The following is a 22206-nucleotide window of genomic DNA, read 5'->3' as shown; positions in this document are numbered from 1 at the left end:
TCCTTGGTGAAAATCAGTGGAGCAGACACCTCAGAACATGTGTTTTTGTCCTTAAATTCGACCAAAGGAAAAGCTATTTTAGCAATTGTTTTAGCCATTTTAGAGTTTAGCAATTGCTAAAAGTAACTCACCAACCTGGGTTTGTGAAGAAACGAGAACACACCACGTCACTGATGCGAAGCACCATTCAGCTACTTGAGTGCTAACAGCTCCCCCTAGTGGAGAATATTCAGCCTGCTAAATCTAAGTGTGTGTGAGTGTGTTTGTGTGTATGTGTGCGTGTGCGTGTTTGTGTGTGTGCGTGCGTGCGTGTGTGCGTGTGTGTATGTGTGTGTATGTGTGTGCATGTGTGTCTGTGAGTGCGTGTGAATGAGAGTGTGTGAGTGAGTGAGTTACAAACCAGGTCCACGAGGTGCTTCACATATAAAAAGTGCAATTCTTGTGTTCATTTGCAAATGAAAGTTAAGGAGGAATGTTGATTTTCTCTGTCTCACCTGATTTGTTCTGGTGCATGCGTTCCATCAGGATTTTGACGTTGACGTCAAACCACTGTTCCTTGCTCCTGCGGGACTGTGTGCCTTTCTCCCAGTAGTCTTTCTCGTTATGTTCTTTCATCCATGTTTGCAACGGCTTCTTGACCTTTTCTTCGCTGTTGTAGATGTCAATCGGCCTGTCGTCCAGAATTCCCATAGCGGCGAACTGATAGACTCCTGGTTGACTGATGGGCTTTGAAAGGGCGGTGTAAATGTAATGAAGATTGTGAATCTCTGGTGGGGAGACAAGCAGAGATAGTGACTGCCATTAGCTGACGCGTCATTTTGATTCCCAAACATTACATTACATTTATTTAGCAGACGCTTTTATCCAAAGCGACGTACAAAAAGTGCATTTCATGGTCATAGACAACTGCTGAACACAGGTTCACTAAGGTACAATACTTATTTTGTACAGCTATTTCTAGCCAAGAACACAGTTTAGTTCACACAGTGAACACTATTCAGACCTAACCTCTGCAAAGCCAACTAGGCAGAAGAATAAGCTACAGTATTAGGACAAATACAAATTTACCAAAAATACCAAAAAGTGCTGGGATGGGGCAACATGTAACAAGTGTCATGAAAAAAGGGGGGGGGGGGGGATTTAGAGTGAAATATACAGCGTGGTGGTGGTTAGTCTAGGTATAGTCTGAAGAGATGAGTCTTCAGGCCACGGCGGAAGATGGGTAGTGAGGGGGAGGTTCGGAGAGGGACGGGGAGTTCGTTCCACCACTGGGGAGCTAGGGTGGAGAAGCTCTGTGATCCCTTTGGGCGGGTGGGAGGGGTTACAAGGCGCCCTGCTGCCGCAGAGCGGAGTGGTCGAGCAGGCACATAGAATCGAGTCATGTCCTGCAGGTAGATGGGGGCTGTCCTGTTGGCAGCAGTGTAGGCAAGGGTCAAACCACTTTAGCGCAAACCACACCCCGTAGTTGCAACAAACGTTCAAAATCGATTTCGTTGGTCAACACGATGAGAGCGCTGATTGGCTGATCGAAATGACAGCTTGCTGGCAACTACAGGGTGTGGTTTGCATTAAAGTGGTTTGGGAATCGAAATGACGCTTGGCTGACAGATCTGCCCAGCAATTTATCACCACCTCTGCATCAAAAAAACAATCCTCAAACAGACTAATCTAACTGGAGTACATCTGGTCCTTATGAAACAAACATCACATGTGAAATTAAAATATTGACATTGATAAAATTTCCCACGTGAACTGGACATTTTCATGTGGGATTGGCTTTTTTCATATGTGAATTAAAATTTCCACATGTGAAAAGAAAAAAGGCTGCATTGAGTCATTTGCATCTTCACATTTTGACATGTTACTGACTTCTGAACTACAAATTCCTGTGAGAACAAAACATGTGACTTGAAATAACATAGGTTACATGTGTACTCTTCAAATGTTGGGCGCCCACGTGTGGTTTCTGAACATGTGATTTTCCGTAAGGGTGTCCCTTAAACATTGAGAGACCAGTTCAAGCAAATGCTAGGCTTTATCCGTTCTTATTTAACAAGATAAACCTTTTTGGTCCCCAGAATGTTCCTGGAATGTTTGAATAAATGTTCCAGTGGTGTTTTTACCTGGTTTCATATTGTCCCTTTAACATTGTTGACAATATTCAAGGATGAATCCTTGACAGGTCACAGTGTATTATTCAGATGTATTCATTTTATTTTATTTTATTTTTTAAGAATTTGACTTGTGTATAGTATTGTGTTCCATTTTAATATTTTTGTAACATTCTTAAATGCAACACATGATGCCTGCCATTATTTTTTTCACAACTATACACATAATTTTTTGGTCGTTGTGATTTCCAGTTCATTAAATACGTTGCTTCAAATTAATGGCTTCAAAATTAATACACATTCTCAAACATGTATCTACACGAAAGCAACAGCAACAACAGTGCTGATGACAAAATTACCCCTCAGGAAAGCGCGTGCGAAAGTCAGCACTGGATGTGCACGCCCACCCTCAGTAGTTTGCAGGTAAGTGCCATCTGCCGCGCGCATTAATCTCAATGCTATCACGACGCGGAAACGATGATCGGTCCAAACTGTCCGCCGCGCACTAGAAGAGACAAGACGGACTCGACGAGCTACGCGGTGAAGTTCCTCACAACTCGACCACTATGAAGTGTACACAGTACTACATTCTAGTTGTATCTATAATAGACATGTTGTTGTTTTAATCTTTTTTTGCAGATATGTCCCTGAATAATAAGTCCCAAAATATGTGCACCGGATTTGAAACAAAAACATTTGTCCAGTCTGGGAGGCACAGGTTTAGGCCTCACTGCTGCCTTTTCTGTCAACAAATCCGTTTTTTCTGCTCTCTCATCCTCACACTTCTTTCACTTCTGTCCATCTTTATAGTTTCTTTAGGCGTCTCTAGAAGGAGGTTGTTTACACGTTTACTCAGTTTTCATGTAGGCCATTGCCGCATTCCTACCATAACGTATAACCGCACCCATGCACTCTCTGAACAGATAAAGCCGCAAATTACGTGACGTCACTTAATAACACGCCTCCACCTCTAGTTAAGAACAACACCTTCTGTGACTTTTAACACAGCCTGTGTTAAACAGTCTCCATTTGTAACACATAAAGTGTGTTTGTATATCAACACGTTTTTTAGAGTTCATATCCTGATCGTGGCAGTACAGTACCCTGGAAAAGCCAATCTCTGTTGTGCTCTGTAAATGCTTGGATAACAGGGATTATTTTCCTATCAGAATTTTACTCAAGATTTCAAATACCACGAGTAGTAAACGGCAACATACATTTGCCTTGTTCCAGAATCCACGTTCCTAATGGTTTCTGTCAACATGACACCTGAGCTTCACACAACAACGAACAGCCCATGAACTATGGACTCAGCGGAGTGGTTTCGTAGTTACACATCATAAAACTGAAGCATTACTGTTGCATTATCTGTAAATCTGATAAGTTTCAAGACTCAAAGTACAGAGCAGCTTTGAAAGTCCATCAAGTTCGCCTAAACAGGACGATATAGCCTACAAAGATTAGACGGTGGATGTAAAACACAGTTCATGAATTTTAATAAAATGGGTACTTGATTGTATTTATTTATGGACTTTTTATATTACATTAACGAACTTACTTTATAATTTGAGCCATTTTCTACAGGATACTCCAAATAAAATTCTAACTTTGAAAACAGTCAACACTGTCAATGTTGTGGTTCACGATCAGATATTTATCATTCTTGTTAGTTATTCAGCCTAAACGTGCATGGGCTAGTGAGAGCTGCGTATGTAAAACTTCCTCAGAGAATTCAAGGGCTATCAAAAGCAATAGCTATCGATTCACACTTTCTTAGCGATAACTGTTTCAGAACGCTGCTGTAAAATTAATTTATCTAAACAGGAGAAAACCCACAAAAAGTCGTCTTTTTTGTCTAGACCGTGTTTCAACAAATTAACTCGTGACCTTCATTTGCTAAATGTCGTACGAAATAGGCTACATTTTCAAAGTTTAGGATTTTGGTATAACCTACAAAAAGTAACACGGATATTTTTTTAGGTTAATGCTTTGCTTTCATTTCATTTCAAGGCTTTCTGATGTCTGCAAAAGACACTGAAAAACTAAAGATAGGCCGATAAATGGACGATCAGGCATTAAAGCTGCGCTGCACCAAACTACTCCACACTAATACGTTAATTAAAATTAACGTAAAGCCATAAGCGTGCGCACTCAAGAAGCAATTTAGATAATTTATTTAGCAATTTTAGTTAATCAATCCGATAACATTTACGTAAGACTGGTTTCAACATGTGTTATACGATATAAACGCATTAATTGGCCTAAACGTCGTATATCAATACATCCGGTCACAAGTGCGCAACAATGGGTAGGCTATATGTATATGTCCAAAAGTAGTACACAATGAGTAAATTTCTTCTGTAGCATTCTGATAAATCATTTCGATACGGATGGAGAATATTTTTAAAGTAAAAGCTTAGTTTTAGGTCTAAAATGGAAAACATCGTTATGTTTCACTTTCGTTTTTGTCGACTTACCGCCCAGAACAGTGCCAAAAACACAGAACAGCGTTAGGATAATCTTCAACTTCATCTTCGCACCAATTTCCCAATCCATAAACCAAGGAAACAGTACAGAGTGGGGACTTGAGTGTTTCCGAAAAGATACGAAAATTATTTTCCCGTCCGATCCAGGTAGGTTATATAACAGACAGACAGCCTCGTCCGATCTTCAGTTACACATCCGCGTTATGACTGCTAGTTCTCCGCTTCTGCAGCAATATGGCTAGCCTATATCCAATCAAACGCAGTTGTATACGCGCGACAGTAGTTGTCAGGCGAAAGTCCCAGACAGAGGTTGGAACCTGTTGTTGCGGTTAATATGCACGCGGAAGCGCATGTACTTATCGAATGTTTTAGAGTTGTACTAGGCCTATATCAACATGGTACTGATATATACCAACCCTATATAGTGGCGTGTTAAAGTCGGCAGAATACAATGGACACAGTTGGACAAACGGCCCTACCTAGATCTACAGGACAAATTCATTAAAACCAGTGGAGAGCTTTGGAGAGGCTGTGCGTCCTCTGTTGTCGTTGGTTGGTCTTTTTTGTTAATGGAAAGAGGCGGTGATAGAGTGACACGCCACCGAATTTTCAGAATAAACGAAATAGATGTACATTAGCCGAACTTACCTTTTATTGAAACTGATTTTAAAAAACCCTCCTGGTATGATCTTTTGCATATTTCAGTAACCCCCTACCTCAGAGAAACCCCACCAATATACCAGCACAACAAGACTCCCAGAGTAGACTTGTTTGATGATGCTATACAAAAAAACAATGTGTTTATTTATTATTCAGTTGTTTCTGCAATTCTGTAATATTACATACACATTGTACATGGAAAGAACATAGACAGGTAAACCAACAAAAAAAAAAAAACAAACAAAAAACTACAATGTCTGCAGGTTTTTGTGGTTTCCTGTCAAATCAGCAGGTAATTTGGTCTTTGGAAATAAAGTCAGTTAGTGACTTAAATTAAGCTCTTAGGTTTTGAAACACACCAGAACCCAGCAGATCCTGTGGCCATCCAGGATTTGAGTTTCACCCTATTTTTACCCAGAAAATCCATCTTCATCTGTCTTTCCCACTCTCTGTCTTTCTTTCCATTTTTCTCCATCTCTTCCATACATTCATCCGTTCATCTTCCTTTTTATCTGGGTTCTTTCTATGAACTTTTCCTTTCAACATATTTCTTCTTTCTATCTTTAATGTTATTCTTCCTTTTTACTCTCCCACGTTTTGCCATTTCCTGTAGTTTGTTCTTCCCTCTCTCTATCTCTCACTCTTTCTTTCTCCTCTTTTCATCCTTTCTTTCCAACCTGCTGATGAACGAGACCTGCTCTATGTCATCTTATTTTCAGACCCAGCTAGTGATCTATTTAACCCTTTGTTTTTTTTCCAGTAAGTTTATTCAAAATTCTACGTCGGTGTTCTAGAACTCCGTTGCTTTAAGTTACCGGCAGTGATTGTGACATCAACATTAGAACGTTCAGTTAAGAACATTCTAATCACATATCTGTGATCTCACACCTTGAATAAGCCTCCACTCTCTGACCCCTCCGCTTCTGCCCCACCGTAACCCCGCCCCTATTTCTTACCCCCCCATCCTCTTTCTCTCCTCGTCTGTCCCTCACTTTTTTCCAAAACGGAACCCGAATCCCCCTTTCTGTCTGTTGATGGCCTGAAGACCCCCTGCAATGGACGTCAGAGCTTTGGTCTTCTCTGCCCCTTCTCCTTCTCCTACCGCCATATGGGGACCAGTCTCCAGGGGGCGCTCTGGAAATTGACCCACGGACTTCCTTAACCAGTCCTCCCTCCGCGCCCTCTTGGTGTCCTCCTCCTCCTCTTCCTCGTCGTGCTCCAGGGACAGACCGTCGCTCTGCCCGTTAGGCTGCAGCACTCCAGACGGGTCCCGTGGCATCCAGGCTGTTCCAGGTAGGCCGAGCAAAGCCTGGAGCCGGAGTAGGGCGTCCTCCCAGCCAGGGTGCTCCACACTGGGCCGGACTGGGGCTGTGAGGCCCGGCAGGGGAGCCAGCAGGGCGACAGAGAGGAGAGAGAGTGTCCGTAGGGAGAATCCAAGGTGGAAGGCAGCTGGTGTCATCTGTTAGCTCGAAATAAAAGTGAATAAATGAATAAAAATAACAGGCAGACAGGAGTAGGTTCATTAGGCAAGATCTGAGAAATTCATCCATTCCACATTTTATGTAGGACTCTAACTTGTAAGGAGACCAGCTGGCCATTAGAAACTATTCCAAATGGAAAGTTTGTCAACTCACAGGTAATCTCCTCTGTTAAACGCAATTACAATAATATTAATGTCTTAAATATACACCCAATTTTTCATATTTATAACGGCACCAAGTAGAAATCTGGACACAAATTCTCCACTCAGGGTCACACACGCACACATGCACTCACGCACACACTCACTCATGCACGCACATACATACGCACTCACGCGCACACACGCATGCACACACAAACGCACATATACACTCACGCACGCACGCACGCACACACACTCATGCATGCACGCACACACAAAAAATGCACCTGAACAACCATATACACTGACATAAGCATACAATCACACAGCTATGTAAATGTAATCAAACGTAATCTCAGGGAAACACATTGGACGTAATATTAAAGTCTTAAATGGAAATTTTAAAGAAGACTATGCAGCCAATTATTCACATTTATAACTGCATCAGTAGAAATCAGAACACAAATACACACACGGGGTCTCACGCACGCACATGAATGCTTGCACGCACTTATACTCACGCGCGCACGCACACTCATGCATGCACACACTCATGCACGCACGCACACAGATGTGCACATGAACAACCGGACACGCTGACAGGAAAGCATACACACAAGCAAACAATCATGCAGCCATGTAAACATCATCAAATATAATCTCCCCAGGGAAACACATAGGACACAATATTAAAGTCTTAAATGGAAATTTTGGACACTTTCAGAAATATAATGCTGAAATTCTCATTTTCAAGAAATATTTCTTATTCAAATTTAATCCATGTGTAGCTATTTATCTATTATTTTAAAAGACACTATTTAAAAAATGAGAAACAATTCAAATACAAAAACAACTAATTCCCATGCATACAAATAAGGAAAAGACATTTGCAACAACAACAAAAACAACAAAAAATGCTTATAAAGGTTAAACAGATCACCACAAAGACACAATTTAAATTACCTTGTAGCGTTTTCAGAACTTCTTTCCCTTTATTTTGGTACCCACTCTTTAAATACCCCGTTGGATTCATCTTCCAAATTGGCTGACAGGTTTGGCCCGTGGTGTCTGATTGGACGGATGACCCTTCTGACGCACAAGTCATTGCTGTGATGGCACCAGCATTCTTCAAACTTGGAAACAGCACTGATTTGAGTGATCTAAGTGGCCAATTATCATGGGTGACCGTGAAAAGATTTCTTGGGTGGTTTTTTTTTTTTTAAATCACAGAGGTCATGTTTCCATTGATAAGTTCATCTCTAAGGGGTGAAGCAAACCCCACTGTAGACATTCTATTGTGAGTGTGAACCTCGCCTGTTCATTTTTACCAGCCGTCCTTCATGACTGTGTCAGACTGGAATGTTGTGAAAGCAAAAATCGCATTTTCCTCGGTGAGAGGAATTTGCGGGGGGGAAAAAAAAAACGTTTTTCTAGTATTTCCCCTTGGCAAAGACAAATCCTGCACACAGTCCTCATTCTAAGAAGAGAGGTCTGGTAAAAAAAAAAAAAAAGAATTCATCATTTTGCATAATTCAATCACTAACATTTTTCTGAGAGATTAGCACACATTGAACGCTTTAGCACATTAACACTGCACTGAGAGAGAGTGTTAATACAGTATATACACACTGACTGACTGGACACTACAGTACATTAACACTACACTGAGAGAGAGGGTTAATACAGTACACTAACTGACTGGACTCTACAGGACATTAACACTACACTGAGAGAGAGGGTTAATACAGTACATACGCACCGACTGACTGGACACTAGAGTACATTAACACTACACTGAGAGAGAGTGTTAATACAGTACACTGACTGACTGGACACTACAGTACATTAACACTGCACTGAGAGAGAGGGTTAATACAGTACATACGCACTGACTGACTGGACACTAGAGTACATTAACACTACACTGAGAGAGAGTGTTAATACAGTACACTGACTGACTGGACTCTACAGGACATTAACACTACACTGAGAGAGAGGGTTAATACAGTACACTGACTGACTGGACTCTACAGGACATGAACACTACACTGAGAGAGAGGGTTAATACAGTACATACGCACCGACTGACTGGACACTACAGTACATTAACACTACACTGAGTGAGAGGGTTAATACAGTACACTAACTGACTGGACTCTACAGTACATTAACACTACACTGAGAGAGAGTGTTAATACAGTATATACACACTGACTGGACTCTACAGGACATTAACACTGCACTGAGAGAGAGGGTTAATACAGTACATACGCACCGACTGACTGGACACTACAGTACATTAACACTGCACTGAGAGAGAGTGTTAATACAGTATATACACACTGACTGGACTCTACAGGACATTAACACTGCACTGAGAGAGAGGGTTAATACAGTACATACGCACCGACTGACTGGACACTAGAGTACATTAACACTACACTGAGAGAGAGGGCTAATACAGTACATACGCACCGACTGACTGGACACTAGAGTACATTAACACTGCAGTGAGAGAGGAAATGAAAAAAACGTAACTGAGAGGTAGACCAGTTGAAGGACAGAATGTTGAAGAACGAAAGATAGAGAATTAAGATAGAGAGGAGACTTGGAAAGTTGGTAGTACAGTATTAATCTGGGAAAGTGGGTAGTGCAGTATAAATCTGGGGAAGTGGGTAGTGCAGTATAAATCTGGTAAAGTGGGTAGTGCAGTATAAATCTGGGGAAGTGGGTAGTGCAGTATAAATCTGGTAAAGTGGGTAGTGCAGTATAAATCTGTGAAAGTGGGTAGTACAGTATAAATCTGGGAAAGTGGGTAGTACAGTATACATCTGGGAAAGTGGGTAGTGCAGTATAAATCTGTGAAAGTGGGTAGTACAGTATAAATCTGGGAAAGTGGGTAGTACAGTATACATCTGGGAAAGTAGGTAGTGCAGTATGTTGCCTACACACTGTCTAACTCTGTCCCTGGATACTGCAGTGCTGTATGTAACCCGGACAGTAGAATTTAAAGTGTATAAACGGTCACGTGTGTGAGGGAAAAGAGGGAAACTACAGGTTCCTCCAGTTCTCCAAGATTCCATGGGCACTTCATCACAAACAGGCACACGTCACTGCATTACAGTCGTCGTAGCAACGGTCTTCATTCAAAGAGCAGTTCAATGTGTGGATTGAGTGTGTCGGTGATGGAACAGGGGCTTGTGGCTCAGAAGTTCAGATCCCAGCTGGGTCATTCCCGTCATTACCTTGAGCAAGGCTGTTCAAGAATCAAGAATTTAAAAGATGTTTCAAAGTTACAAGGAACCCTCATCAAAATCACTTGTGGTAAAAACCATAGATTAAAATGGCCATTATAGCACTAACCGCATTTACTGTGTAAAATAAACGAGTAAATATCCAAAAATGATGAGCGAGGGAGAGAGAACGCGAGAATGAGACAGCAGTGTAAATTGTGTTTATTAAAAGCTTGTGGACACACCGAGGGGGGACTTCACTAAGCTACGCGGCAAGGATCAGGAATACAGTGACCTTGTGAAATAAGGAAAAGTCCTGCAATCATAATAATTAAAAAGGGTGGCGTTCTGTAGCACTATTTCTGTAGGGAGACACACAGTTTTATTCTTAGAGCTGGGACCAGGCCACAATGAGTTACCTTGTTCCAAAATTAAGGGGTATAATAAGCTAGTCAGGTTCCAGCTCTATGGTGGGAAAAGGGTATAATGAGCCAGCCTGGTTCAGCTCTACAGTGGGAAAGGGGTATAATGAGCCAGCCTGGTTCCAGCTCAACAGTGGGAAAGGGGTATAATGAGCCACCCTGGTTCCAACTGTAGTGTGGGAAAGAGGTATAATGAGCCAGCCTGGTTCCAGCTCTACAGTGGGAAAGGGGTATAATGAGCCAGCCTGGTTCCAGCTCTACAGTGGGAAAGGGGTATAATGAGCCAGCCTGGTTCCAGCTCTACAGTGGGAAAGGGGTATAATGAGCCAGCCTGGTTCCAGCTGTAGTGAAGGAAAGGTATTACAGACAAAGGCATCCACTCTCACAGACACAGTAACACACCAGTGATAATTTCCCTACCTACATCTGCTCCTACATGTCTGTCTATCTTAGCAGAGCTCAGTTCACCACAGTCCTCTATCACTGCACGCATCTACTATTATCCGAATGAAGTCTGTGGTCTTTAATGCCTGGTCCAAATGGTCAGGACATCGTAGCTGCTATTAGGATAACCGAGAATGATGTTGATTAAATTGGATGGACACAGGGTTAATACTATCAAAGCAACTAACAGTAATATTGGTGAGGTGTCTTGTTGCAGTCTCCCTCACTTCCTGCACTGGTCTCCCCAAAGTCGAGGGTCATTAACGGAGAGAGCCTCGGTGGACTCTGGGAATTGTAGTCCAGGAGGAAAGAGTCTTTATATCCAACGGGCTGGCCAATGGGACTCTGAGGCGTGACGCTTAGGGGCGCGGTCAGCAGGGAGAGCTCCAGTTGGTCGATGGTGCTGGTCTGGAGAGCCTGCGACGGTTGGGAGGTTGCCATGGACGCGGGCATTGTCGCCATGGCGTCAGTTTGAGGGGCGACGGGGGAGTTGCTCTGTGAATCGTCCGCTGGAAGCGAACGTCTAAGTTTGGCTCTGGCGTTCTGAAACCACACCTGAGAGAGAGAGAGAGAGAGAGAGAGAGAGAGAGAGGGAGGCAGGGAGGACGAGAGGGAGGGAGAGAGAGAGAGAGGGAGGAGGCAGGAGGGAGAGAGAGGGAGGAGGGAGGGAAGGGAGGGACGGAGAGGGAGGGAGGAGAGAGAGGGAGGGAGGGAGGCAGGAGGGAGAGAGAGGAGGGAGGGAGGAGAAGAAGAGAGAGAGGGGGAGAGAGAGAGAGAGAGGGAGGGAGGGAGGCAGGGAGAGAGAGAGAGAGAGGAGGGAGAGGAAGAGAGAGGGAGGGAGGCAGGGAGAGAGAGAGGGGAGGAGAGGAAGAGAGAGAGAGAGAGGGAGAGAGTGAGAGAGGGAGAGACAGACGGAGCGACAGGAAGAAAGAGAGAGGGGGGTGAGTGAGAGAGGGAGAGAGAGAGTTAGAGAGAGGGAGAGTGACAGAGAGGAGAGAGAGAGAGACAGATGGAGGGACAGGAAGAAAAAGAGAGAGAGAGGAGGAGTGAGTGAGAGAGGGAGAGAGAGAGTTAGAGAGAGGGAGAGTGACAAAGAGAGAGAGAGAGAGAGAAATCATGTCAGTGGTTGTAAAAGCCAAGAGAAGACAACAAGAGACATTTCTGTTTATTGTATATACTGTAGCTAAGCCCGGCAGGAACAGAACTGCAGGGGGTCACCTGAGTGTTTATAAAGAGCAAAGAAAACAATGGTTTGCTAATAAACCAGCGTTATTAGATGGATCATGATCTTGCGTATGCGGTCCTCCACCTGGAGGTGGCGATCCAAGCCAACTCATCCAACTCAATTCAGCGGAACCGACGAATGAGAGGACACCTGGTCATCCATTGACCTGCTGCAGAGGGACAGCGCCTGGGGCGGTGAGGGGGTGGGGGGGGGGTGGTGTTGAGACCGGGCGTGCGCAGACCCACCTGGAGGACTCGTTTCGGGAGACCTGTTCGGTGCGAGAGGCAGGTCCAGTCCTTGCCGTCCGGGTTGTGCTTGAGGGCGAAGTAGGACTCCATGGCCCTCAGCTGCTCGCTGCGGAAACACGTCCTGATTCGCTTGGTCCTCCCCCGAGCCCGCCCCCCTGCGGGCCCTTCGTCCAATCGGGGCTCGGGGCTGCTGACCGACTCCTCCCCCTCCCCCGTTCCAGCTGCAGAGTGGGATGGCTCACCGTCGCCATTTTTGGTCACATTTTGATTTCTAATGACTACTTTTATTTTTATGCCTGCTTGTAGAGCTTATTTTTAAAAAAGACGTTTGCACATGGAATATATACTACCCTGCCTGCCACCAACCAACCAATGACCTTCAGGGCTGTATTAAAAATAATACTTACACTCCATTATCGCCAAATATGGCCTGTTCCATTGGTAAACCGAGCTCATAAGCTGGCAAGAACGTGTGCTGCTTCGAAAGACGTTGCATGAAGCCTCTACTGCTTCTTTCCACTCTGCGCCAGCTAAGCTTGCATATATATTTCCATCCATCCATCCATTATCTATACACGTTTATCCTGAGCAGGGTTGGGTGAAGGGTGCTGGAGCCTATCCCAGTGTGCATTGGGCGAGAGGCAGGAATACACCCTGGACAGGCCGCCAATCTATCGCAGGGCTAAATATATATTTAATTTATATACATATATATATATATATATATATATATATGTCATTTAGGTATATGTTATATATAAATATATATATATATATATATATATATATATATATATATATATATATACTGTGTATAGCCTATATGTTAAATTCATAAATTAAAAATGTTAAACTTTCTAAATATTTCTGCCTAAATGCGCTTTCCAATCCATATTGTTGCGTCCACATATTTACTTTCAAAAAGAGCCTAGGCCGCGCGCTCCGTGCTTGCTCCTTTCTGAGGCGGTCGGAAGACTTGCAGCGCGCGAATGTCGCACGGTCTGTCAAAGCGTCACTTTTTTTTCTTCAGCCAAGACAAGGAAAATGTAGGTAGCGACGCTTCAGATATTACAAAAAATACCATAGTGTTAACCAGTGTTTTAATTGGACCAAATAAGTGCCGGTACCTACTCCTCAAAATACATACTGTTTAAAATAAATTAATGTTGGTAATCAAAAGAAGAGTCGGTACTCATATACAAGTCCCGACAGCTCCTGCCCATCTCAAGCACTGGCGTTAACTATCATTCGATAATGACAACTGGCGGATCCTAACTCTGTTCGGGCAAGTGGAATGCCTCATGCAGTTGTCTGATCGGACAAGTAAAAAATAAATCTGATAAATATGTAACGTTATCTGAAAATAAAGAGTGTTTGTTTGAACCGAAGCGGAACCTGTTCCAGTTGAGCTACGTAGGCTACGTGCCTACCATTTTATTTTTAAAAATCTAGAGCTACTGTTATAATGGTACATCTGATTAAAATGGTGGCCTGGAGAAGTCCGTCAGATGTCGCGGACGCAAATTGTTGGCAAATCGCCAAAACAGCGCGAATTATATATATATATATATATGTATATATATATATATATATATATATATTTTTAGGGCATTTAAAATGTTTGAGTGATTCAACTACTTCCATTTCCATACTACAACATGGTGATTTTTTCCCATGAAAACGAAAGGGAAAGTGTTTATTTTTAAGGTTTTGTGAATGTAGGGGGGGTGAGAGTGAGGGGGGTGAGAGTGAGAGGTGGGGTGAGAGTGAGAGGTAGGGTGAGAGTGAGGGGGGTGAGAGTGAGAGGTGGGGTGAGAGTGAGGGGGTAAATCGCATGGTTAAGTGTGAGGCACAAACAGTTTCTTAAATAGGAGGCTGAAGAGGCTTGTGCAGGGGGTCCAATAAGGAAGGGTTGATGCTGAATTAATTAGCTTTGGCTTCATGTCACAACTGCAGTTGCAGTTGTAGCCACTTGGGGGCAGGCTTTCCCCTGGTGTTGTCTGCCGGCTCTGTTTAAGTGGAATGCCTCATGCAATTGTCTGATCGGACAAGTAAAAAATAAATCTGATAAATATGTAACGTTATCTGAAAATAAACAGTGTTTGTTTGAGCCGAAGCGGAACCTGTTCCAGTTGAGTTACGTAGGCTACGTGCCTACCATTTTTTAATTTTAATCTAGAGCTACTGTTATAATGGTACACATGATTAAAATGGTGGCCTGGAGAAGCCCGTCAGATGTCGCGGACGCAAATTGTTGGCAAATCGCCAAAACAGCGCGAATTATATATATATATATATTTTTTTTTTTTTTAATTTTTTTAGGGCATTTAAAATGTTTGAGTGATTCAGCTACTTCCATTTCCATACTACAACATGGTGATTTTTTCCCATGAAAACGAAAGGGAAAGTGTTTATTTTTAAGGTTTTGTGAATGTAGTGAGCTAGCAAAACTGAGAGTTAGGCTACAGTTGCTACAGCTGACAAAGAGGGCTGCATTCAAATGACGATTATGATTATAACGAGAGGAGCAGTCTCACAAGCTGCTGCAGTGTCCAGAAATGAATACAGATAAAACTAGCTAATAAAAAAGACATTAATCAAGCATCTAAGTTAGTTAGGAAATTTTGTATCATGCTTCTCAGTAGAATTAGAATGTAACAGAACAGAATCTTTAAAGCCATTTTTCTCACTTTTTCCTTTTTTTTTTGCATGGACAATGCATGTAAACTCTGTCATTGAGTGTGAGAGAGACAGAGAGAGAGGGCTTTGAATGTGGACCCAGCTCAAATTATATTGTTAAATAAAAAGATAAAACATTCTAAGTACTATTTTGTCATGGTAATTGAGTTAATTTAGCAGAAGTGCCCCTTTTAAAGTGCAATATGTAACTTTTCTTGAGTATCAATTTTGGTTATATAGTGCTCTATTCTTGAAGATAAAACTTCTAGATGGACAATGTGCTCTTTTAATTGTTCTCATGCCACCATAACTCAAAATACAGGCCTATTTTGCTTCAATATTTACAAACAATACAAAGGTTAACAAACCTTTTATGGTTTTAAAGTACATCTAAAACTACTTTTTAGCTCTTGCAAACTGTTATTCCTTGTATCAAGAGCTCGTCAGAGCTATAAGATAGATTTAGATATAAAAAAAAAATAAACCTTTAAGAAGTCTCAAGAGGTTATGTTTTCACAGTCTTAAACTTTTTTGCCTTTGCTACACCCCCCCCCCCCCCCCCCTTCCTTTTGGACACCCACCACCACACCAAGAGATCAATTCCACAGGAAACACTGTATATATATATATATATATATATATATATATGTTTAGGCATGTTGTTAGCCAGGCCTGGTGTTATTATTGATGCACTGATTCCATTCTCCTAAGTTGTAAGTTGTTGGAGCGTAAGAGCTCCTATTAAATTAACCTGCAGATGGAATTCAGACTACGGGTGTGTGATTGACACGAAAGGGTTCAGATTCGATACCAGAACGGGGGGGGGGGGGGGGTGGGGCAGTCCACATGCTAGCTCAATGTCTTGCCCAGGTAGCCCCCAGATTCATGTCCTTTAAAATAAAAGATGTCCTCACCTTCTCTGTCTGCTTGCCTGAGTCGGTCGGGGACGGGCGGGCCTGCCCTCCCTTCTGCCTGGTAGTGTGATTGGCAGTACAAGCTCCGCCCCCGTGCGCAGTACAGATTTCCCGGGAGCAAAGTGACGTCACACTCCTGGAAGCCAGACATGTGCCATTTTAGACAGGTCAAAACAACCTATGCAGTCAGCACCATAATGTTTGGGACAAATAATTTTTTTTCTTCTTGATTTGACTCTGTACTCCACGACTGTAGATTTGTAATCAAACAATTCACACGTGGTTAAAGTGCACATTCTCAGCTTTTATTTAAGGGTATTTAATACACACTGGCTTCACCATGTAGAAAATACAGAACTTTTAATACATAGTCCCCCCCATTTCAGGGCACCAAAATGTTTTGGACAAATATTTTGGCATCGCAAATGTTTCTGATTAGTCACGTATGTTCAGTTGCTTCCTTCGTGCAGATACAAGAGAGCTTTCAGTATCTAGTCTTGATTCTAGGCTTTTGATTGCCTTTGGAGTCTGCTACTGATGTTTGTCAACATGAGGACCAGAGTTGTGCAAATGAAGCTAAAAGAAGCCATTATGGAATTAAGAAAAAAAACAGTCAGAGACACAGGCCAAACCTTAGGCTTACCAAAATCAACCGTTTGAAACGTCATTATGAAGAAAGAGCACTGGTGAGTTCAGTACTCGCAAAGAGCCTGGTAGGCCGAGGAAGACCTCTGTAGTTGTTGACTGAAGAATTATCACCATAGTGAAGAAAAACCTGTTGCTTACAAAGGACATGCGACAAAGTACTAAACATTGCTACTTTCATTTACATAACATTAATATTTCCCAAACATTATTGTGCCCTGGAATGGGGGGGGGGGGGGGCTGTGTATAAAAAGTGCTACATGGTGACACCAGTGTGTTTAAAATATCCTTAAATAAAAGCTGAACATGTGCACTTTAACCTCATGCAAATTGTTTGAATACAAACCTAAAATTGTGGAGTACAGAGCCAAATCAAGAAAAAAAATATGTCTTTGTCCCAAACATTATGGAGCTCACCATATACTGAAAAATATAGATGCACAGTGGACAGGACTCCCAGTGGCTTCAGGTAGTTATAGAGTGCACTTCTTAAGTGGCACCCAATCACGTGCCGCAGGTCTTCATTTCGACCAATCACTTCACCCGCTGATGTCACTAATTAACACACCTTCAGCCGTGAAGTGATTGGCCGGAATGAAGACCTGTGTACTCTCAGCCCTCCGTGGCACGTGATTGGGCACCGCGTTGATTGATTGGTTTCATAATATATTACAGCCACGGATCCATTATTTAAGGGACAAAAAAAAAACAAATACATTTAAAAATGCTTCCCTTTGCTTTGGCTCCAATGCCATGATTTTAAATGTTTCTATTTATTATGTAGGCTATTTTTCCCCCTTGATTCCTTTAACTGACTTTTTTTTTTGTTGTCTATTTATAACCTGTTGGGGGGTGTGGGTGGGGGTGGGGGGGGGGGGGGGGCACAGGCTCTTGGTAATTGTGTTGTCAGCCTCTCACGCTAATCAATGAGGAAGCAAACGAGGGGGAGACAGGGGGAATGTGAAGCGCGAGTGAGAGAGAGAGAGAGGGTAAGAGAGTGAAAGAGAGAGAGAGCAAGTGAGTGACAGAGAGAGAGATAAAAGGTAGAAGGGGAGGGTGAGAGACAGAGAGCGTGCGCACAGAAACAATAAAGTGAAAAGAGAGTGAGCGACACAAGAAGAGTGAGAACGAGAGAGCGGAACCATGGAAACCGTGGAACGATTCACTGATTCATCTACTCGCCGATCGACCGATCGAATGTGTGGTTCTGTGCTTATAGTCGGCTTCTGCCCACAGGCCGGTTAGCGAAGCCTCCAGTGACACACTCCGGAAGATAATAACAGACGTGCTCTGTGTTCCTCTCACTCCCGCTCTGGTGCTCAGTGTCATGCTGTCGGTTATGTACTGGCTGCCTGCTGTCTGTCGCGACGCTGATTGGCCTTGGCTCTTCAATCTTCGTGTGTGTAAGACACTTTGGATAAGAGCACCTGCCGCATCCTGAGAGTCTGAGAGACTGCCGTTACACCCCGGTGTCACCGTGCCTTTCACGATGTATAAAACAGTTGTCGATATGTTTGTTATTGCACTATGAAGCATTACAGGTGTAGTCGTATACAACTTCAACAGTTGTATACGACCATGAAATGCACTTTCTTTTGTACATCGCTTTGGATAAAAGCGTCTGCCAAATGAATGTAATGTAATGTAGTACAGCTAAATCTGAGCGAAGATGTGATTTTGGCCTTCGGGTACAATCTGTGTTTTTTTTTTCCACACATCTCAGTACTTCTGCCCAACGGGACGGAGCCGAGCCGCCATTTCTCTGCCACGCGATGCCACGCCCCACTGACCTGGCAGGAGAAGCATTGAGGGTGAAAGGTCAGCGACCCAGACCTCATGACCAGAGCGGACGATGGGATTGGCTGGGAGCAGCGGGCGCACCTCCCCACGCTGAACAGCCTGAGGGAAGAGCAAAATGAATCTGGAAACTGCAACGTATTTGGAAATGGAGGTTATTTAAAATCAACAGTGGGCAACTGCTTAGTGAATGGGGGTGACATCATCAGTCACATGATCCAGGGAGGCTCATATCCCTCTGGCCATCAGGACAACTGAACTCATAGACCGAGGGGCAGATTTTTGTTTCCCCCAAATACCCTGGCTAAATGAGCTAATTGGCTGTACACACCAACACTGGTTCATTTGCAGATTAGATCCCAGTAAAATGTTTCTTACAGGGACAGAAGCCTGTCATTCATCCACTAATAAAGAAATGTAGCTAAGATAGTGCCAGGTGGTGTAAATGTTAGGGAATATTAATGTAGCTAAGGCCAGAAGTTGGCATGACAACCAGGAGCAGGCACAGGCCACATTGCCCACTTCTGTTCTGCATTTTTAAACCAATCACGGCAAACCTTATCAAATGGGACTCTTTAAGCGTTCAGAACTGTTACTTAACTGTGCCGTAACCCTTCCGTTCTCATTCAGGCCGCCCCCTTCCACCCACGGGGCCTTTCTGAAACAGTGTGAAGTCTGGTTCTCGGGGCCAGCCCGTCAGAGTATGAATCTGAACGTGTGAATGGGAACTAGGGCGTGGCACGGTAAGGAGGGGCGGGGCGGGGCGCGAACCTGCAGTAGTCGCGCTGGCAGTAGATCTTTCCGTCCCGGCAGTACAGCGAGGCGTGAGACTGCAGCTCGCACTGGCACACGCTGCAGCGGAGGCACGGCCCGTGCCACACCCGCCCCGCGGCCAATAGGATGACCCGATCGCAGACACGCCCCCCGCAGCCGCCGCAGAACGTGGTCCAGGACCCCGCCTCCAGGGACAAAGCAGGGGACTGCGGGGGCGAGGGGGGGTTGGGGTGAGAGGAGGGGGGGGGTTTGGGGTGAGAGGGGGGAGGGGGTCAGAGGAGGGGGGAGAGTGAGGGGGTGAGGTAAGAGGAGGGGGTGAGAGTAAGAGGTGAGAGTGAGAGATGGGTGAGGAGGGGGTGAGAGGAGAGTGAGGTGAGAGTGAGGGGGGTGAGAGGAGAGGTGGGGTGAGAGTGAGGGGGTGAGAGGTGAGGTGAGAGTGAGGGGGGGTGAGAGTGAGAGGTGGGGTGAGAGTGAGGGGGGTGAGAGGTGAGGTGAGAGTGAGGGGGGGTAAATCGCATGGTTAAGTGTGAGGCACAAATAGTTTCTAAAATAGGAGGCTGAAGAGCAGGGGGTCCATTAAGGAAGGGTTGATGCTGAATTCATTAGCTTTGGCTTCATGTCACAACTGCAGTTGCAGTTGTAGCCACTTGGGGGCAGGCTTTCCCCTGGTGTTGTCTGCCAGCTCTGTTTAAGTTCACTAGTTGGTTCACCAGCCTGTTGTTGAATCTACACCCCTGAAGTGTGCAGTGACAGCAGATCTAAACTCAGGGGACAAGACAAAATGTCTACGCGCGTTTTCCAGGAGAAACATCGCAGGTTCCAGAGTCTAAGCAGATTGCCCAGGCTCGAGGCTGGGTGAGGCAGGAGGCGGAGCCCTCTTACCTGCTGGGCGGGGCTTCCATCCATCACGGCAGGGCTCCTCCCTTCCGGTACGGGCTCAGTCCCCTGTGGCCCCTGGTCGCCAGGGAAACCACTGTTCAGCAGTTCTTCAAGGGTGCTGTCCTCTGACATCACAGGACTAGGGGGTGGGATTGGTGGGAAGGGGACTGGAGGGGTTTTGCCCTGGGGAGACAGGAGGGTGGGGGGGGGGGGTGTCATTTAACACAAACTACTCTCCGTGAAACAGGCTATTTTGGGAGGAAGAGGGCTAGGGAAAGCCCAGGGGACGTGATTTGCTGAATGTCTTGGTACATTCAGGAACAGACCTTGAAACACGGACCAGCTCCAAATAAGCTTAAGAAATTTCTACCGTCTCAAACAGTGTCCACCAAAACCCCTAATTACAGCAGAACTCACCCACAGATGGCTCTTCCATTCAATCCAACTGGAACAAATCTGACTTCCTAAATTAAGGAATCTTAATTTTTGCCAAGAGGCATTTTGGGACATACATTTACAGGAGACGGTTTAAAGTATGCTGTAGTAGGGTGTAGGGGTCTGCATTAAAATGCAATCATTTATTTTAAAGTGAATTTCATCAACTTATTTTTGACACACACACTCACACACAGACAACGTATGCAGCATACAGGACCACTGTCGCTAACCGTCTACTCCAAAAAACAAAAACAAATTTTAAAACGGCAAGGTCTTACCTTTACTAATTTTCTGAGATCGTTACGTTTCTCCGGGAAGTTCAGACTGCACGACACAGCAGGTGGATTTCCTTCAACTTCCAAAGCCACCACAGAGCCTGCTCCTTAAACACTGGTCAGTTTGCTGGCATATGCATGGACACCTTCAGTCACCCACGTTTTCCAGCGTACCTCTCCATTCGAGCATATAAAATCAGTCCTGTCCCTCGTTCCTTTGTGGAAAAAGCACTTGGTTTTCCGACAGCTTAGCACAGCTGCTTGTTACGTGTTTATTTAAGATGCTGTTAGTTCCAGTTCATCTCTCTGGGTAACTGTCTGGCTGCTCACCTCCACTCCCATTAGTATTAATTCCCTGATGTCACAATGCACCTGTAAACAGCTCTACCAGGGGGTGTGGCCAGACAGGTGAGGGGGGGAGTTCTGATTGGCTGCAAAGGGGCAAAATGGGGTGGGGTTAGGCCCCAGACAAAAAAAAAAGCCACAATCCCAGAGGGCCAATTAAAAAGACAGAATTGCTGGAGACACCACCCAGAGCTGAAAGTACACAGATGGGCAGACAAAGACCACACGCACACACTCACACACGCGCACACCCTCACACACACGCTCACACACTTACGTACACACTCACACATGCACGCACACACACACACTTAAGAGGCAATGGCTCTAAGATGGCAGCAGTACATAACCAGAGATAAATTTCAAGCTGAATTTTAAAGGCAAATTTGTACCACAGCATTTCCGTACCTATCAACACATAAACATACAGACTGTATTAAACAGCTCAGTGTTGTGGAGGAGATACAGAGGAAGTGCGTTTGAATTACTCTGATTTGGACATTTGAGCCTAAAACACCTCAACTGCCATTGGAACTTCTGAGTGATCTTCCACTCAGTATTCCACAAAAGATTTTTGCAATTACCGATTTTAAAAACTGCTTTATGCTTTTCAGTATTTATGATTTACACAAGCATTTGAATTCAGCCCAAAATAATCAATGGCTGATTGAGGCCATCAAGCAAACTTTCCATTGTGTGACATCTTTTATGCTGGTTACCAAACACCGTATAAGGCAGTAAATTAACTCACAGCCACAATTTTTGAACCTTGTTTTTATTGTCACATAAAACCATAAAATCGGAAAAAAATAACTTACAAATATTACAACGTCCTCTTAAAAAAACACAATTTAACAGAAAGGAGAAAAAATTCATGTAATAAAAATAGCAGTGCACATTTATGTGCACTATGCATTATACACATCAAAGGCCATAGAACCTTCAGTTGTCATTAGACACACAATAAATGAAGACCTTTAGACTCATAGTACATTTTTACACACAAA

General features: G+C 43.9%; 1 protein-coding gene and 1 long non-coding RNA gene across 2 annotated transcripts; both read right to left on the bottom strand.

Moving 5' to 3' along the window:
* Positions 1–594: 594 nt before the first annotated feature.
* On the bottom strand, positions 595–4732 carry LOC135262119 (uncharacterized). The gene is made up of 2 exons (XR_010332116.1): positions 4589–4732; positions 595–767 (listed from the first exon to the last, which is right to left on the bottom strand). It is a non-coding gene; the product is annotated as an uncharacterized LOC135262119 (long non-coding RNA).
* Positions 4733–10311: 5579 nt separating this feature from the next.
* Positions 10312–21180, bottom strand: LOC135262116 (LIM/homeobox protein Lhx9-like). Its single transcript, XM_064348973.1, has 7 exons — positions 20858–21180; positions 20145–20324; positions 19260–19468; positions 18482–18590; positions 16047–16182; positions 12451–12674; positions 10312–11535 (listed from the first exon to the last, which is right to left on the bottom strand). The coding sequence occupies exons 2-7, from the start codon at positions 20271–20273 to the stop codon at positions 11164–11166; spliced, it is 1179 nt and encodes a 392-aa protein (XP_064205043.1). The 5' UTR covers positions 20274–20324; positions 20858–21180; the 3' UTR covers positions 10312–11163.
* Positions 21181–22206: the final 1026 nt, after the last annotated feature.

Source organism: Anguilla rostrata, chromosome 8 (genome assembly GCF_018555375.3).
Source record: "Anguilla rostrata isolate EN2019 chromosome 8, ASM1855537v3, whole genome shotgun sequence".
Classification (NCBI taxonomy): domain Eukaryota; kingdom Metazoa; phylum Chordata; class Actinopteri; order Anguilliformes; family Anguillidae; genus Anguilla; species Anguilla rostrata.
Note: the sequence above shows the minus strand (reverse complement) of the source record. Positions and strands in the feature narration are given on the sequence as shown.

Bases quoted from the DNA above. Each gene is read 5' to 3' on its own strand.
- LOC135262116 (XM_064348973.1), bottom strand. From the start codon at position 20,273: ATGTCAGAGGACAGCACCCTTGAAGAACTGCTGAACAGTGGTTTCCCT. The intron at 19,469-20,144 runs GTAAGAGGGCTC...TCGCCCCCGCAG, and splicing joins ATGGAAGCCCCGCCCAGCAG to TCCCCTGCTTTGTCCCTGGA. The intron at 16,183-18,481 runs GTCAGTGGGGCG...TCTGGCTTCCAG, and splicing joins CTCAATGCTTCTCCTGCCAG to GAGTGTGACGTCACTTTGCT.